The 17,901-nt window shown below is 52.1% G+C and overlaps 1 protein-coding gene across 2 annotated transcripts; it reads right to left on the bottom strand.

The window, feature by feature from the left end:
• Positions 1-596: 596 nt before the first annotated feature.
• On the bottom strand, positions 597-17,824 carry DPCD (deleted in primary ciliary dyskinesia homolog (mouse)). Of its 2 annotated transcripts, XM_028513938.2 has the most exons (6): positions 17,707-17,822; positions 14,316-14,396; positions 8,637-8,761; positions 8,156-8,289; positions 1,316-1,418; positions 597-893 (listed from the first exon to the last, which is right to left on the bottom strand). In XM_028513938.2, exons 1-6 carry the CDS (start codon positions 17,768-17,770, stop codon positions 789-791), a joined length of 612 nt encoding a protein of 203 aa, XP_028369739.1. In that variant the 5' UTR covers positions 17,771-17,822; the 3' UTR covers positions 597-788. The 2 variants fall into 2 exon arrangements, with proteins under 2 accessions (XP_028369739.1, XP_035883081.1); XM_036027188.1 differs by lacking the exon at positions 14,316-14,396 and having other exon boundaries at positions 17,707-17,824.
• Positions 17,825-17,901: the final 77 nt, after the last annotated feature.

Below are 17,901 nucleotides of genomic sequence, written 5' to 3'. Positions count from 1 at the left end.
AAAGGGGACAACAGATTCAAATTTAGGGATGTGCATGCTGGAGAAACGATGAGACCAGCCTCGTGGCTCTGTGTCCCAAACAACAAAGGTTTTTTTTTCTTCAGGAAACCGCCTCATTGACTATCTACCCTTTTGGCCCTGGTGGTGGGGTGGGTATCACCTGGAGAATGTGGAGAGGGGACCACCAGCAGCTAGGCTGCTGTCCATCTTCAGTGCCCCGTCCTCACCCCAACCCAGCGTGCACATGCTCTTCACGAGGCTGCCGCACTACCCTGGCTCTCTACCCACAGTGTCTTTGCCTCCTGACTCTGTATCCGAGGCTTCTGCATTTTTAAATAAAAGCTTCTTCCTCGCACACCCTTATCTTAGGGAGTTCCTTTAGGCCACGTCTGTAAGCCTAGTTGTCTTCTGAGTTCATGCAAACAGGTTGGGGAAGATGCTAGCCCTCCCCAGCTGGGATCATGGTTCCCCCACCCACTTTCCATCTAAGGCCCACACCTCCCTTTATAGGGAAGGCTTTATGTGGACGGTCCCTAGGATAGAGAAGGGAATGTAACCCTCCCTGGGGATAGAAGCACAGAGAAGTGGACCACAGGGCAGTGACTCAGAACGACTTTACTCAGGAGGTAAGGCATGGCCGGGGCCAGGAGTGCCCCGTGGTCCAGTTTTTGCAGAGCCTGGATGAGAAGAGGCTGCCCGTTGTGTAGGAAAGGCCCAGGCTGCAAAGTCTTGCCTGCTGATGGAAACAGCGCCCCCCTTCACGCCAGAGGTGCAGGCTCAGGGGTCCACTACTGGGTCTTGCAGTCCCCGTCACTGCTGTGGGCCACCTTTACCTTCTTCAGCATCTCCTGCAGCTCCGACTCGGCCACCAGGACCTCCTTTGGCTTCTGGTACTGTAGATGGAGCCAGGATGAGGACATAGTTCAGTCACTTCTCCCCATTCTCTCTCCCCCGCCCCTCTCTCTCTCACACACACACACAAGTGTGTGTGCGTGCGCACACTCAGGGCCCCTTCTGATCCCTTTATTCAAAAATGAGGAAATTGAGGCCTACAGGGTTAAATGATTTTCTCAAGTCACAAGGCTGGGTAGGAATAGGCCTTGAACCAGAACCCCAGTCCTGTGATTTCCACCCCTCACCCTCTATTCTCTTCTAGCTCTGAGCCCCACCCTGCTCTCCCCAGCTGAAGCAGAGATGCCTGTTCTGTAGCAAGTATACCGCAGGGGCTGGGGCTAGAACTGGGGACTCATGGCCTGACAAGTGTGCAGGGAAAGAGGGAGCTTCTCCCTGATGCAGCGGCCTGAGTGACTCTTACAGAGATGATCAGGGTGCAGTTGGCATAAGCAAAGCTCAGCAGAGAATCATCCAGCGGCAGCTGGTGTCTGTCCAGGTCAGGAACGGAGAACTTCTTGTAGTACCTGTGGGGACACGAACGGGCCACTGGGACCTCCAGTGAGGCTGCCCCAACCGCTGGGCGTCAAGCCTTGCACTGCCAAGCTTACACACGGTGCTGCACACCTGCCGGCAGCCAGAGAGGAAGAACGAAGCCAGTTCGAACACCAGCATTTCGGAGCTTAGGGGCCTTGCCAAGAATGAAAGGCCTCTGGCCAGTCTGGAGGTGAAAGAGCAGAACTGCCTGTGATTCCTTGACCGACCAGGCGTCGGAGGGACTCGCACTGCAGGCTGAGTGCGACCAAAGACACGGAGAGGAGACGTGGGATGTGCAGAGTGCTCGGGCAGCCAGACCTCTGTGCCCCGGGAAAACGGGACGTGTGCACAAGCAAGGGACTGAAGAAGGGCTGTCCCCCAGAGGTGGGGGCCGACAGTTGCCATGTACATGGATTTCCACGGAAGGCCTCAGCTACCTTTTCCTCTGCTGGGGTCTCTCAAGGCCTGATTAGCTTGTGGGCCAGAGAGGGAAGCACATCCACAGGAGAAAGCTGCCGGAGGGGACAACTGTGTGACTCGTCGAGGAAGCTAGACCCTGGGGCGCTGGACACTCTGCCGGCCCTGAGACCACACTCCTCCCTTTTCACACCCCACACACACCACGGCCATCTGCAGGTGCCAGTCCAGAGATCAGCGATCACTTTTAGCAAACAAACAAACAAAACAAAAAAACCCAGGCAGCAACACCCAGTTCACAACATGTGAACTGGACTTGCTTTTGTGGGAAATTGGACCTCCTTTACCAGAGAGGAAGCCTGGGCTCCGAGAGGTGAGCCGTCTTGCCCGGCCTCACAGCGGACTGTCAGCGGAGTCAGGGCTGAAATCCCCTGCTCCCGCGCTGCTGCTCGTCACGCCAGAGCACAAGAATGGCCTGCTCGTCTGCAGCAGTCGGCCCACTGGCCCCTCTGGCACGTTCCCTAGTGGAGGTGCAGTGAGGCTCTGTCAATGGCTGCCAGACCTGTCGCCCGGGCACGGCATCCCCGCCGCTGCCCAGGATGTGTGGGCTGGGAAGGGAAACGCCGCAGGCAGGTACAAACAAACTCAAGTGAGGGGCCTGGAGAGGATGGGGCTTTTAGTACTTCAGAGGAGCCTGGTCCTTGTGGTGACAGCTACCTCGAGTCCACTTCAAAAGCCCTGATGCCCTGGGGACTCAGAGAGCTGACATCAATGCGGTCCTCTGGCCCTGCTCTCCCTGCCCAAATCCCTCAGTGCAGCGGAGGCTCTCCTCCCAGGTTCCCCACTCCCCGCCAAGGTGCGGGACCGTGGCAGGAAAAGAATGTTTACTTAAAGGCTGACAGTTCAAAAGGAGTGGGGGCTGGGAGGCCCTAATGGCACCACGGGTTTGCTTTATTTTCCAAAGCTCTGCCCCAGGGAAAGGCGATCCATCTGCCTGCACACCGGAGTGGAATGCCGGCCTCATCCTCTTCCTCACCAGCCCAGGCTGAGGCCTTTTCCTGGGGCCCTTGGTCTGACCAGCAAAGGTGGCAGACACTGATAATGGGGGGTGTCAAAGGTTAAACAGAAAAGATTAGATGAATACAAAGGCTTGTTAGGAAGTGTTAACATCTTCCTTGCAAATATACGCAAGGAGCTGAACTGGGAGAGACACAGCCCAGGCACATGCGGCCCAGGCACACCCCAGGGGCCTGCGTAGAGGCCTTTTGCCCTGCAAAGCACGGGGCATCCTTTCTACCGGCCTGGCTTGTGTGCCAGGTGGGACAGGGACACACCTGTGCACCCTCAGAGGGGCGCTCTCGCTCTCAAGCCACATGCCCCATGTGGGACTAGAAGAGTAATTCCGGAGCTTGGCCTCAACGGCAATGGTGGCAACAACCTCAAAGAGAACTTGAGGTGCATGGCTGCCCTCTTCTCGCTCCTACATCCACCTCCATTCACGAGGCTGGGGGAATGGAAGCAGTGCGCCTGGAGACTCAGCTTTGTTTTGAGTCTATTCTAATGGGTTTAGTTTATTGGTCAAGGTTAAACAATTTTCCTCAGAAGCTCCTAATAGGCAGTGTTCAAGAGAGTATGGGGCATCCCTTCTCAGGGGGCAGCCCTGGGGTTTGCCTTGAGAGGAACTGCACTTGACTGTCTCGCCAGCACCTGGACTAGAGGCAGACCCGCTGTGCTTCTGGAGAAGCCAGAATACTCAGCCTCAGGCAGCAAGCATTTCTTAGGCATCAACTGTGTCCTAGGCCTTGTGCTGTGAGCCTCGGGATTTAAGGATGAAGAAGCAAGGCCATATCCCTGCCACAGGAGACCGTGCTGCGTTTCTGCTAAAACTTAAACTCTTAGAGCAGGGGTCCCTGGGCCCTCTGCAGATGCCCCAACACACCCCCAGTTCCACCCCCTTTCACTGTTCCCAGTCTCAGCCACACAGTGCGAGGTGACATTTATTAACTCGGTACCAGACACTGTTCTATACACACTGAATCCTCAAAACAACCCTCTCAGGTTGGTTACTTCTATTATCCCCTTTTACAGAAGAGGCAACCGAGGCACAGAAAAGTTAGGCATCTTGCCCAAGTCACAACAGTGGTACACAGAGATGCTCTAACAACAAATGACAATTCCCCAGTCTGCCAACCCTCCCGTCGTTCCACATTCCCACTGCTAAGTAACAGACACTGGTCTAAACTCCCTGCGTCTGTCCAAGGACAGGGCACATACGGGAACGGGGCTCCCCAGGACCCAGTCACCCTGCGGGTCCCCGAGGCGCTCTAACACACGGTGGTCTGTCTTTCTGAACCTTAAAAGTGTTCAAAAGGCGCATGAGGAAGCAAAGGCTCTCAGAAGGACTCCTGGCCCTGCCCTGTGACCTTGGGCAGACCATTTCACCTGTGGGCCTCAGTTTCCTCCTCAAATAAAGGAACTATCCTAGATAAACTCCTAGTCTGCTCGTCCAGCGGGCTGGAATAGGCCAACCTTCTTCAATGCGTGCCGAAAGGACGGCTCCTTTATTTTGGCTACTTCAGGAATGACCTGCCAGCCCTGGCCGGGGATGGTAGGAGCATTATCCCGTACACCAAAGGGCTGTGGGTCCCATCTCCGGTCAGGGCACATACCTGGGCTGCAGGTTCAATCCCCAGTTGGAATGTGTATGGGAGGCAACTAATCAATGTTTCTCTGTCTCTGTCTCTCCCTTCCTCTCTCTCTAAAAATCGATAAACATATCTTCAAGCGAGGACCATTAAAATCAGAAGAAGGAATGACCCACCACACCCCATCACCCTCTTCCCCCTGTACTGCCTTCCCAACCCCCCACCCTTTCCCAGCCCATTTTCCCTTCGGTGGGCGCAGTGCGCTGGGAACGGGCACAGAGGCCAGGTCTTCAGGGAGAGAGACCGGAGGACAGGCTGAACGTGGAGTAGGGTTGCTGGGGACAGTCACACGGGCCACGCTGCACACACCTCCCCATGGCGTCCGGTACAACTGCACACGGGGTGGGCCAGAGTAGCCCAGGGACGCCTACAGCCAGTCCAGCCCTGAGCAGATCAGTGGGCAAATCTCCCTTCTTAAACGCCAAGGCTCCGGGCACACTGCCCGCCCCGGCCTACAGTAGCCCTCCTGGAGAGTCACGGGCACACTCACATATTAAAGGCTCTCAGAAGCCCTACCAATGAAAAACTTGTTTAATCCAGGGTTTCTTAAACTTATTTCAGCATAGAATCCTTTTTTCTAACAACGTCTATTAACACCTCCTGTAGTGTATCACCAATGTCAAATCAGCCAAGCTCCCTTCACGTGGCAATTTCCAAAGAGTTGCTGAGGACCTGCTTATGGCCGGCCATCGTGCCGGGCTTTGGTACCTGTGTGATGCCATCAAATCCCCCAATCTGTGAGGAAGGTTTGAGTGCTCTCCTGTGACGGATGGGGAAGCCCTGCACAGAACACCACAACTAATGCGTGGCAAGGGCCGTATTTAAGCCGACATCTTCGCATTCCAGCACTCGGCTCATTCCACTTACAGCTGCCAGCTTCTAGGCTGATGCTAAGAACCTTCTTTTTGCATAAACCCTCTGAACAGGGACAGGTGGTGCCACATGGGGATCCTGGGAAAGCACATTCTTCCTTCCCTCACTCACACCTGAGGCCAAGGACATGACACACTAGATTCGATTCCTGCAAGAAAAGCAGCCATCCCAGCCCCGGCCAGGCAGCTCAGCGGGTCCCAGTGTCTTTCTGATACGCCAAGGTTGTTGAGTTCAATCCTCCATCAGGGAACATACAAGGATCAACCAGTGAGTGCAGAAATAAGTGGAAGGACAAGTCACCCACTCTCCCCCGCTCCCCACCCTTCCTCTCTCTCTCTCAAATCAATAAATAAAAATTTTAAAAAGAAAAAAAGCAGCCAGCCCAGTTCTCCAGTGTCAAGGCAGGCATGGACGAAGGAAATCCAGCTTTTACTAGCAACCACATTGTAGAATATTAGAACGGGGGCAGGCGTGGAGCCCCGAGGTGAACGAAGAAGGCAGATGGGAGAGAGAGGCCGTGGCACAGTGGACACTACAGGTGCCCGGGCCTCAGGCTGTCACCGACCCCACCTTCGGCAAGGCAGTTCACCGTGCTGACTCTGCAGACGCACTCCGGCAGCCGCTAACTCACCGCTTTTAAAGTGTTCTGAGAAAGTGAACCATTGCTCAGAGGAAAGGCCATTCAATTCTGTTTAATTAGTGGCAGTAAAAGTATAGGACACATTACTACTCCAGGTAGAAGATGGAAATGCCACTAAACTCTAAGGACTAAGGATGTAGCGACCCCTCTGGCCTCCCTCCCCGTGGAGGGACCCGAGGAAGGCTGGGCTGAGCCAGGCTGGGCCAGTGCACCAGCTGCGCAGTGCCGGCTCCAAAGTGGGCACCGACAAACTCCTCTCCCCTCTGGTCTCTGCCCCTGTCCCCTCTGGAGGCTCTACTCCCATCCCACCTGGCCTCACCCATCAGTTCAAAAATGTACCCCCAGCTCCTTGGAGCGCCGGCGTGGGCCTCCAGCCACGGAGCTCCTGGCCAACAGCGCCACCTATGGCTGAATGCGCGCAGGAGATGGGACCCAGAGGATCTGCCCTCAGATGAATTTTTGGTGAGCTAGCTTGCTTCTCTTCTCTCACTCCCTGGTAATCACATTTCTGCCTGATATCTGTATTCGACAGTGACCTCTGGGGGACAAAAGGGAGGCAGCAGCCAGCTCCACAAACTGCTGGGCTGCAGATTCAAGTGCTATCAGAAGCACTTTTGTTCCCAGTTTGGACCCAAGGCCTCTTACGCCAGGGAATGCTTGCTGAAGTACGGAGTTTGTTTTCCTAAAGGCAATTTCTCAGTTGTCTGAAATTGCTAAATCCCACTTTAGGCACTGACTCCTGTTAATGATGAGAACAATAACGGGAATAAAGTGCCTTTTGTCTGAGGGCTTCAAAGTGCTTTATAAACGCAAACCCTTATTACTATGACTTTATATTTATGGACAAGGCCCACTGCTGGGACTACTGGCTGGCTGCATGTACAGCAATAAACCTGAAATTAATTCATTCATCTCCACCCCTTCCCAGTCTCCTTAACCCTGCCAAAGTGATGGGGGCGGGGGTGGTCCTAAGAAGTGGGCAGGACCCAGGGCTGCGCTGAGGGGGCCTGGGAACCATGCTGCTCCCCTGTGGGCCTTGGGGACCCGAGCGACAGGGGGTGGGGGGCTGGCACCACACCATCTGAGAAGATGGATGAAGAGTTGGGTCTTCCTTTAATGCATGGAAACCAGTACGGTCAGTACGGTCAGCTAAACTAAGCTGAGCACCTCAAGAGGCATGTTGGGTGGCTTCAAAGCTTGTGGGCCAGTAACTCATGAAATCTGCCACTTCGATGCCCCAAATCTATGTCATGAGAGCTGGCCCCACACGGCAACCCCCCGGCCCGAGGAAAACTGGTTAACACAGGGCTCTCCCCTCTCCTGTGATCGAAGCTCCAGAAACCCAAACAGGATCAACACATTTCCAAGACAGGCAGCCCAGCAGCAGCCCTGCCAGGATCCAACGTCCACCTCAAACACCTCTGTCCCCTCAGCCCCACATGTTGTCTCCCGCTAGCAGACCACAAGGAGACGAGCAAAGGGAAGTTGAATGTCCCTTTTGAAATAAAACATGAGAGACTTTCAAGAGGCCCGAGTGCCTGCGCACTGTCCCTCAGTCCAGGGAGGGGTCAGGTTTGCTGCTCCTGGGCAAACACTTCAAAGTCCTGTAACTGCCACCTCAGACAGGCGTGCCTCCCAGGCCCCAGCGCCCTTCCAGGCCAGCTCTGACATTGATATCACCAGGCCAAGTTCACTATGGGCTAGGTCCAGCCAGAGGTCAAGGTCACAATAACCTTACAACAGAAGCACCTAAGATCCCTCATCTTCTTCATTCTTCATTCAGAAAATACTTATTGAGCCCTAGTAGATACCAGGTATTAGACTAGACACTTGCCCAAATTTCCTCACCCAGATGAAGCTGATCACATGACCATAGCTGGTCCTGCAGGGAAGAAGCCCGTCAGTGTTCATTGCCTTCTGGGGTTTAGAGCAGCCCTCCTCCCTTCCTCCCTCGGAGCTGGAAAAGGAGGCTTCTCTGCCCAACATCCCCCGCCCCACCCGTGGTAGGGGGCCCTCTGAGCCCCAAGCCAGGGCCAACCCCACCCACATCCTGCTGACACACAGGCAGGCTGCTGCTGGCCACGCCACTTACTTTTTGTTGGTTGTTCTGACGACGACGCAGCGCTCCTTCCGGTCCACAGAGACACTGTAGACATCCTTAGGGTAGGGGAGGTTTCGAATCCGCCACTGGAAACACACCTTGGTGTCCTTGCGCAGGAAGATGGGCTGCGGAAGGCAAATCCGGCTCCAGGACTGTTCTTGGGGAGGGGCAGGCAGGGATGGCTCCCCTCCACAAATGTCCGCCCTCGGGCACAGTGGGGGGCCCTCAGTTCTTCTCAGCTCCCTCTGATGCTCCCATCGCTGTGCCATTCCAAGCCTAGAGCCCTCACCCTGGGATGCCCAGGCCCAAAGCCCTGTGGGTGCCCCTTCAGGCAAACACGGCTAGAGCTCTGTGTCCAAGTGGGCATGCAGGAGATGGAGGGGTGGACAAGACACGGTCCCTGCCCTCAAGCTCTGACAGCCCCCTCCCCACTCAGCCCCACCTCCCCAAGACACCTGACAGATACACATACATTGGCATTGCTTTCCTTGATGAGTTCAGGCCCCAGGTTCCCCGCTCCGTGGGGTGCTGGCTCTCCCACCTCAATCTGCCACTGGCCCAAGGCTCCCAGGGCACTTTTTACACGCCATTTTCTTACTGGGGAGAGAAGGAAGCAGTGGGATTGTGGGAAAGAAAGGGGCGCTGCTCTCTCTGCTGAATCATCGACATCACATTAGGTGAGTGGACAGGATAAAGGTGGGAGCTACAGGCCCGCTGCACTGGCTTTGTCCATGCGAGCACACCTCTGCAAGAAGCCAAGTGGAGGTAAGAACCACCCCCCCTCCCGCAGCAGTGGCTGCCAGCAAGGGGGAAATGTGAGAGTTAGGAAAAGGGCAGCTACTGATACTGGGAAGATTTGGATCCCAAAATGAGTGAGTTGACATGCATTTTTTTCCCCTCTGAAAATGTGCAAAGGAAAAGTGAATTAAGAGGGTGAAAGCCGATAGGCAGACTTGTCTCATGACTCAGAAAGTCCACGTGTAGAAAGGCGCTCATTTCAGGGGTACCTGCACACAAGCAGGCACACACCACAGCTTACATGCATTCTTTATATACGATCTAACGTTTTCTTGTGAAGAAGAATTATCCTTTTGTAATGCAAACAACTATCTCTATGTTACCTTGTTTTATAAGCCAGATGTTTGCATAAAGCTTTTTTTCCTTCAAGTAAGGAACATCCATTATGGAAACTATAAGCGAAAAAAACGAGCTCGATGGACATTACCTGGGAAGGCCGCTCAGCCGCGCCACCAGGACCGCAGTCACGGGGCAGCCTGTCACTGTAGGGCACCCTCTGGGCATGTGACTTCTCTGCTCCTTCCCCGTCCTGCCGCACTGGGGGGCACTGCGGCCTGGGCAGCCCTGAAGTTGCTCGAGGCCAGCGGCCTTCCCGACACCGCTGTCGGCAGCCAAACAACCCAAACAGGGCCAGGGATTCTGCGGCAGCTACCGCCGTTAGCCGCTCCGCTTTGCCTGGGCTGGGGGCGGGACGAGAGCTGCAGTCTGACTCTCCCGGATCGGAGCGGTGCGTTTCTCTGAGACCTTTGGAGCAGCTGTGCCAAACCCAAAGACCCTGGCCGCTCGGAGTGTGGAGTGCGGCACGCAAGCTGAACACCACAGTGTGCCGTAAAATTAGAATTTTCCCTTGAATGTGCGCTTTTACAAGGTCTGCTGCATTCTGCAGTGTGGTTTTATTACGTCTTAGGGCCAAAAATTCTCCCTAGAAACACATTTCCAAGTTTATAATGAAAATTAATATGGAAGAGTAAAGCTTGGAAATATGCTTTATAGGCAACTTTTTTTTTTCTACAAATACTTCTACTCTTTTAAGTGAATGGACTGTGACCAGGAGTATATCCAAACCTGTTCACGTAACACAGCGGCTCACTTAACTGGAACCCCTGCTCCCCGGCCTTCTGGGGGCCTCTGTCCCAGCCACAGGCTCAGAAGTGACCAGCGCCTCCAAGCAGCAGCTTCTTGTGACAAGACCACACACCTCCCCCTGCACCGTGGGAAAGACCACTCCTGGATGCTCACCCGGACTGCGTGTATGAAATGCTACGTGTGCAATGCGGCAGGAAACTAATTGTTTCCCCAGGCACACTGGCAGCAGCGCGAGGGGACAGCTCACCTCAGAGGGCAGTGTCAGAACCGCTAAGCACAGGGGACCATCTAGTGCGAGGGCGGGTAAGCACCCTTAGTGCCTGAAGGGATTGCTACAGAGTGAGATCCAGTCGTCACAGACCTTCAGGTGGCGGTTCCCTCAGAAAGCCCCAGTGCAATGCCTGTGTTTTTAAATGAGAAATAGCGTTTCTTCCCTCACCACCACTCTGCAGGGGACAGAGTGAGGAACAGCGAGGCACAGAGGTAAACTAACTTGCAAAAGCCACAGGTAAACCTCAGGTCTCTTAACTCCAAGTCCAGAATTTGAATCATTAATAAAAGGCTAAATTATATTCTATAAATATTTGCTAAGCATGTATGATATTTAGAAAGGTTTCTGTTTTTAAGTAGCTCTACTTCTCTTTTTATATTTTAGCCTTTAAGGGAAAAACTTTGATTGTTTGAGAATATAATTTACGAGGCGCACCTAACTACCTGGGGCTGAGCAGCGCGGTGGCCCTCTAACCGCGGGCCTTCTGAAGCCCTGCGTCCTGCAGTGACACCAGCATGGCTGCGAGGGGCGGTGCTGGCCCCAGGATCTCCCGTCTCTTCTTCCACTCCGGGAAATGCTGGGGCTTGCACCTAAGCCTTCCCAGGGAGCACATTAGGGAGGAGGAAAATTAGTTATTTCTTTACTACTGACCTTAAACACTATTCAGGTTACAGGAACCTGGCACCTTTGCCTGTTTCAGCTCTTACAAAACAACAACAACAACAAAAAAACACACAGAAAAACTTGGGATTAAATTTTCGTTGGAATGCAGAAGAGAGTGTCCCTACTCATTCCCTAATGAGATCCAGTAACTGGTTTTGGTGCAGTCTCTGTTGTTTTCTCCCAGGGACATGGGCACGAGTGCACACGGGCAAATCCACATTCTGTGCTTCTCATCCTGTCTTTGTTCCTGAACTCAAGGACAGCTCCTGCGGCAACAGAAGACTGTTTCCACCTGCTGTCACTCTGATTTGATTATATGCTAAACCCAAACTGGTGTGTACGAGGCAGCTCCCTGGGACGCTGTCATATCTTCCCGGCCAAGCCAGGCCCAGACCTTGGAAAGGAGACTTTCAATGACCCTAAAAGGGGTCTGATGGGGGATACGGGGAGGAAGCAGTGCCTGGGGCTTTTTCCCAAGTCAGCAGGAAGTAGGCTGATGTCCCAGACTGCTAGCTGAAAGGAGGCCCCATCTTTCAGGTGGGCTGGTAAGTGGAGGTCCTAAAGGCCTCCTTCCCCAAAGCTCCAAGCCCTGGCCCACTTCCAATGTGGATAATTACATTCCCCCTTCCTAAATACTCCCTGCAGCTTAAACTGGATGCAGGATTCTTCTTTTCTGCCCTAAAACACTGCAACATTGCTATGTGGCTATTAAACAGCTGCCACGTCCCATCCCTAAGGAGGCTGAAGGGAATCGAGTGGGTCATTTATAAAGCTGGTGAAGTGCTTGGGGATGAAAGTGCTCCATATCCTCCAAATGCGGCCTGGGGGGGCGGGGGGACAGGCTGGCGGTCAAATACCAAAGCAGATTAGGCCGATAATCCAAATGTAATCGCTGGGGGATGGCCTGCCCTTCAGCCTCTGCCCCCCTGGCCCTGCTGTGTTCCACTGGGGCTGGTTTGATGTTCCGATCATTGTTACGGGCCCTTCAGCTTCTTCCTCCATGAATACAGAGCGCCTTCCTTGCGGGGGGTGGGAATGAACAGCGCTGACAGGGCGGAGGAAAAAATCTGACACTCCCGCGCTTACTAACAGCGCGGAAGAACGCCGTCCCAGACAGATGCGCTGTGGGCAATTCTTCCCCTGGAAATCACTGTCCGTTTTTCTAACAATACCAGTTTGGCCAATTATCAAATTTATATAATTAGCTTGAAAAAATGGAAATTATTCCCATTTACAGCCACAAAAACCCTGTCCATATTTTACCTCACAGAATGCACAAGTAAAAGTCAGCTCTGGCTCTGGGAGTATTTATATTTAAAAGTTTATAATGAACAGTATTTTGCCAGGGCAGCTGCTGGGGGCACGAAGGGGGCTGGTTAGAAATGGGTAAGAGAAGGATCAGCGACTCAGCGGACCGGGTGGTTGTCTCTGCCCATCTCTTCCCTGCTCTCTCCGGCCCCTACTCAGGTCATTCTGAGGACAGCAACATCCAGGAAGGAGAAAATAAAGCAGGATTAAATATTCTCAACTCCCACCAGTATGCTGTGGTGGACTAACGCTCACTCGGGCTCTTAATTGGACAGACCTAGGTTTAAGTCCTAGCGATGTGATTCTCAAGAAGGTGCTTAACCTCTTGGAACTCCCTCTTTACGTTTTAACTGTAACACGGGGACAGCGGGACCTACCTCACTGGGCTGCAATGCGGGTGATGACATGAGACCGTTCACCCCAAGCACTCAGCATGGTGCCCGACAGAAGTTATGGTATTAACATCATTCTTAGGTAAACCTTAGACGAACAATGTTCTCCTATGAACCTCCATTTCTGCTTTTAAGAAAAAGGAATTTCGCCGGTTCCCGGCGTTTGGCTAACCAAGATCAAGTGTAGAAACCGAGTTTGGAGGTCTCTATTTCCCACCTGCCGAGAGAAGTGACAGGTTAACTACAGATGAAGGAATGTGGACTTTTTTCATTTTAATTTCATGTCCAAGCACAACGAAGAGGCCTGGGTTTTACTTGATGTTTGTTTTTATAGACGCAGCAGCTAAAGCTGTTTGATTTGCTCCGTGTGGAGGAGAGAGGGATGCTGGGGGCTGGGGGAGCGGAGCCGCGCCAGGCTCCGGCCCGGCGAGGGCGGTGGTGAGCGCACGTGACCTCTGCTTTCATAAGCTCGCCCCTGTTAGGCATTCCAAGGCTGTCACCCCCTGGGAGCGCTATAAATTACAATGCATTGTGAGGATATTACTACTGTATTGGTTTCCACCAAATCAGTGTCATATGCTAAACACATCAAGATTTTTAATAGCACCAGACTAAACCAATTGGGACTGGAGCCCAAGCAGCTCATAATAAGGAGGGATCAACACTTCACTCTGTGACTGAACATGCGCAGGACACGCACTTTAAGACCGGAGACGAAGAGAATGCAAACCAGTGTAATCTGTGTTGTCGGTTCGGGACATTTATGAGCTGTCAGAAAAAGGGAAAAAGAAATTCCCTCACCAATGCTACCTGTCGATCAGACCCAGGAAGAAATTAAAGTCAAGAATAATGACAAGAAAATAACCCAGTCCACGATTCCATCATTGGTCTTAGCATTTCAGGTAGAACTTAATAAAGAAACTAACTCCCACTGCTGACAGCCTCAGGCCCCGGGTCAAAGGACCAGCCGCCTAGCCCCGGGAAGTCAGCGAGTGCTGATGTGCGCACCTGGGGACAGAGCATGGGCAAGTCGAATAATTCCCAGAAACCTGCACTGGGGCCCCTATTCACAAGCCTATTTTCAGAGGGAAAGAGCTGCAGGAATGCAAATGATAATGTCACAAAATCACCATTTCTAGCCCCTGCTCCCTTTGATTCAGACATTCTCCAAGATAAGGGTCAGTATTTAGTAGTGCTGCCTCTGACACCTGCTTGTTCCTAGTGTGGTTTCAAAAATAAAGCACAAACAAGCAAAACAAAAAACGAAAAACGCCCACAACCCTGCAGTGAAGAGCCTGCCCCTACCACTACTCGGCCTAGAGGATCACTTCCAGTTCCACCTTCTCTGTAAACCTCTTCCCAACGGACTCTCCACATTCCCACTCCTACCTTGGAAGACCCACTCACTCTCTCATTTGTTTGCGGGTGGGATGGGATTCAACGATCAAACCGACTCCCACCCACGTCTGGCGCCACCCTACCGTCAGATTCTGCTCAGGAACAACCTTGCCACAAAGGCCTGTCTCCCCCAGCTTCCACATCTGGTGCTGGGCCCCCCCCCCCAAGCCTCAGGCGGGAGTGTGCTTCGGTCACCCCAGTGTTCTTAAGGGCCTGCTGGGAGCCCGTCACTTACCGAGGAGTTCCTTGGTCTTCTCATCATATTCTTCAGCCATTTCCTTCCCATCTGGGAACAAATAGTGCACCTTCCTTCTCCCTACGCACAAAGCAGAGAGTGCCTTAACCCCGGGCCTCCTCTCCTCCTCCTCTCCTCCTCTCGCCGTGTGCCTTACAGATCCCCAGATCAAGGGGTCTGCTTGGGGAACACCGGCAGCCTTGGGCACGCTGAGAAACCCTCCCAGAGCCCCCCGCTCCTTGCCAACAACCGTCCACTGTTACTTTAAGACATGTCCTGGGACTGTCTTCCTCTCTGAAGCTTCCATTCAGCTTATCTTGCTCTGCTGTTTCCTCTCTCAGCAACGGCTCCACACTTCTCTCCATCTGTGAACTCCTCCTCACCCTTCAAACCCCAGCTCGAATATCACCTCCACTGGATGTCTCCCTAAACTGTCACCCCCAGCCACCGTGGCAAAACTGACTTCCTTGCTTGTGCCTCTCTAATGCTGTATTCAGAGGAGCACTTACCACATAGTATGATACTTTTAGAGGCACCTATCTCTAGAGGAATGGTATATTTGTCTTTCTCTTCCTGGTTCCTAAAACAAGCTTATGTTCTCAGGATGTTAAACTGGGTTTCCCAACGCAGTGTTCTCTCTAGCCAGGCTGTCGCTCTGCCTTCTTCCGCACACCTCTGGACCCTTCCCGTCAATAGCCACACGGTGTCAGTCCCCATGTGTCTTCACGGCATTTACCTTGGTTATTATTTTACATGTGTTCCCTCCCCTGCCTATGGTTTTCCTAACACCAAGCATAGTGCCTGGCACACATTAGGAGCTCAACTGAATTCTGACTGAGAATGAACATGGACTCATCTTTCACTGAAAGTATGAAAGAACCCAACAGAATACCCTAGCCCATCTCTTCCATCAGTGCAGTGAAATCATAAGCATTTTTGTAAAAGTGGCTGTGCCACTCCCCCTGTTTTTAGGTAAGTGGATATACGTAGGCTCCTTGGTGAGGCTGGTAACAGAGGACTAATGCCCAGTAGGTGGGCCCAACATACATTTGATGAATACAAGCCCCAGTGCCCTTAACCAAAGGGTTAACGGTGCCACTAACCAGACCCTGCAGTTTTACCCTACTGCCCAGCCTTTTTCCTATCCAGTTCACTCCCCCGGGACATTGTTCTCTAGAGTTGTTCCTAATGTAATATATTCTGGGGAACTCACCCCCCAAATCTGCATGTCTCTCAGTGGTCCCCTAGGCCACACCATCCTTAATCATTTGGATCACTCCAAGAGCTGGAAGGGGTTTTCTGTCAGGGGTTGCTTGGGAGTAGCTGAGGGTGTCTGGCCTGACTCTCTTCTCCCCCGGAGTCCAGTCTTGAGTCCAGGCAGGAGGCAATGCTTACTATTAGCACTTTATATGTTTTATTGCCTTTAATTCTCATAATAATCCTACGTGCCCATTCACAAATGAGGGAAATTGAGGCTTAAAGGTTATACAATTTGCCCAAGGTCCCAAAGCTAGGACATGATGGGCCCAGTGTCCAAGCCCATCCAAGCCCAAGCCCAAGCAATCTGCGTGGCTGAGATGCATGTAAGGTTGACGCTGTCCCACAGGTTTCCCGGTCCTGTTTCTAGAGAATTACCTGTGCAGGCCTTAGCCTGTTTTACTTGGGTACTCATGTTTTTCTTACTAACCTAATTGAGCTTTGGATTTACTAACCATGTGTCATATATACTGCAAATATTGTTTCAATATAAGTTCGTTTAAAGTGAGTTTTCCCAAATATTTAATTTTTATACAGTCAACTGTTTTTCCCTTTGTGGTTTTTACCCAGTTGTACTTAGAATATCCTCCCTTACCCCAAAATTATATAGTATTTATCTACAGTTTACTCTAATATATATGTTATATAGGTATGTACATATGTATGTGAATATAAAAATTTTTAAGTATATTAGTATGATATTTTGCTTAAAATATGTATGAGTGTACATGCATAGAAAAAATATAGTTTATGTATAAAAATGTAAATTATGGTTATCTGTGGATGGTAGGGCTATGGTTGGCTCGTTTATTTATTTTTCATATTTCCACAATGAACATAAATTATTTCAGGAAAAAATGTACGGTGTATTGGGTTCTCATTACTAATAGCAGTGATTCTTGGTGGGAGGTACCCTCACCCACCCACCCACCCACACCAGGAGGGTAAATCTACAGGAGAGGTTTGACTAGGAGCATCTATGTATTTAATAATGGTTTGTTTGTTGTCTTTTTCTATCTGCTCGAGTACACAGCTTGGCACACAGCAAAGCCTCCCTGAATGCTGTGTTTATAAGTGAGCAGATGACTTTAATTTCCAGGCTTCCCTGATTGGCCTCTGCCTGCAGTTGTGAATCTCTAGCGGTGAATGTAATTTCAACTCCTTCGCAGTTAAGGAGTAGTTACATTTATACAGTCCTAAAATTATTTCAGCCCTTTGAAGGCAACCGCAAGGCTGATGTGGACTCCAATGAAAATGAATTTGACACGCCTGCTCTAGTAGGTATCCTAAAAACTACAGGAATTAAGACCTAGTTCATTCAGGCAGCCAAGTGGGTCCAGGAAGGGACCTTTAATTTTGGGGGTGGGAGGGTCGGCTATACCCAACGATCCTAGAGTGAAAGTCACAACTCCATATCCCTGCACCATCTCTCCCAGGCACAGCCCGGGGCCCTTGCTCTGTCTCCCCTAAAGACCCATGGGACATTTCAGAAGTTCACTTACAGACATAGCAGCTGGAAAGGACCTCAAAGATGACAGGGAGACCATCCAGCTCGTTTTACAGATGAGGAAAGCGAGGTACAAACAAATACAGGGGCCGACTGGAGAGCCCGTGAATTAACAGCAGAGTCTTAAGTAGAACCCGAGGTCCCTCCACTTTCCATGACACCAGGCTGCCTTCAGCAATGGAACCCCAAGACTGAGGTTCCTGGGATCCCGGGTCAAGATGCACTTGTACCACTGACTGGTTGGGGCTCTAGGGCTGATCTAAAACCTTCTAGGATCAGTTTTCTCTTCTGTTAAATGGGATAGAAAATTAACAGCCTTTTGGGACGGCGGTGAGGAGCAAATGACATAATGTGAAGGGAATTATGAATTATTTATTAGTAGTAGAACTTTGAGCGGAGCGAGGTGGTGTACAGGAAACTAGGACGTGTCGAGAGATGAGTATTCCAGTTACGTCATCTCTCCGGGCCTCAGTTTCCTCATCTGCAAAAGCAGGACCTGGCTTGGGAGGGGCCGCGACCCTTCCGGCCCTGCCATCCCAGGCTCTGAGGCCCTTTCCGGAGGCGCCCGCGCGGAGGGCCGGAACCTAGAGTAAAGATCAAGGGAACTCCCGGGGGACCTCGAGTTACCATCTTGCAGCAGGGCTGTCTTCTCGGCATCCCGCAGACTCTCCAACCACCCAGTCACCGCCATCTTCCCTCCGCCCAGTTGTGCGCCCGGCCGCTACCAAGGCAACCGTTCCGCCTGGGGGGGGCCACTTCCGGCTGACCCGGAAATTGATCTGGCCCCCCCCTCTCTTCCCCTCCCCCCCCACCCCGCCCCTC

This window comes from Phyllostomus discolor, chromosome 5, assembly GCF_004126475.2.
Source record: "Phyllostomus discolor isolate MPI-MPIP mPhyDis1 chromosome 5, mPhyDis1.pri.v3, whole genome shotgun sequence".
In the NCBI taxonomy this organism is placed as follows: domain Eukaryota; kingdom Metazoa; phylum Chordata; class Mammalia; order Chiroptera; family Phyllostomidae; genus Phyllostomus; species Phyllostomus discolor.
Note: the sequence above shows the minus strand (reverse complement) of the source record. Positions and strands in the feature narration are given on the sequence as shown.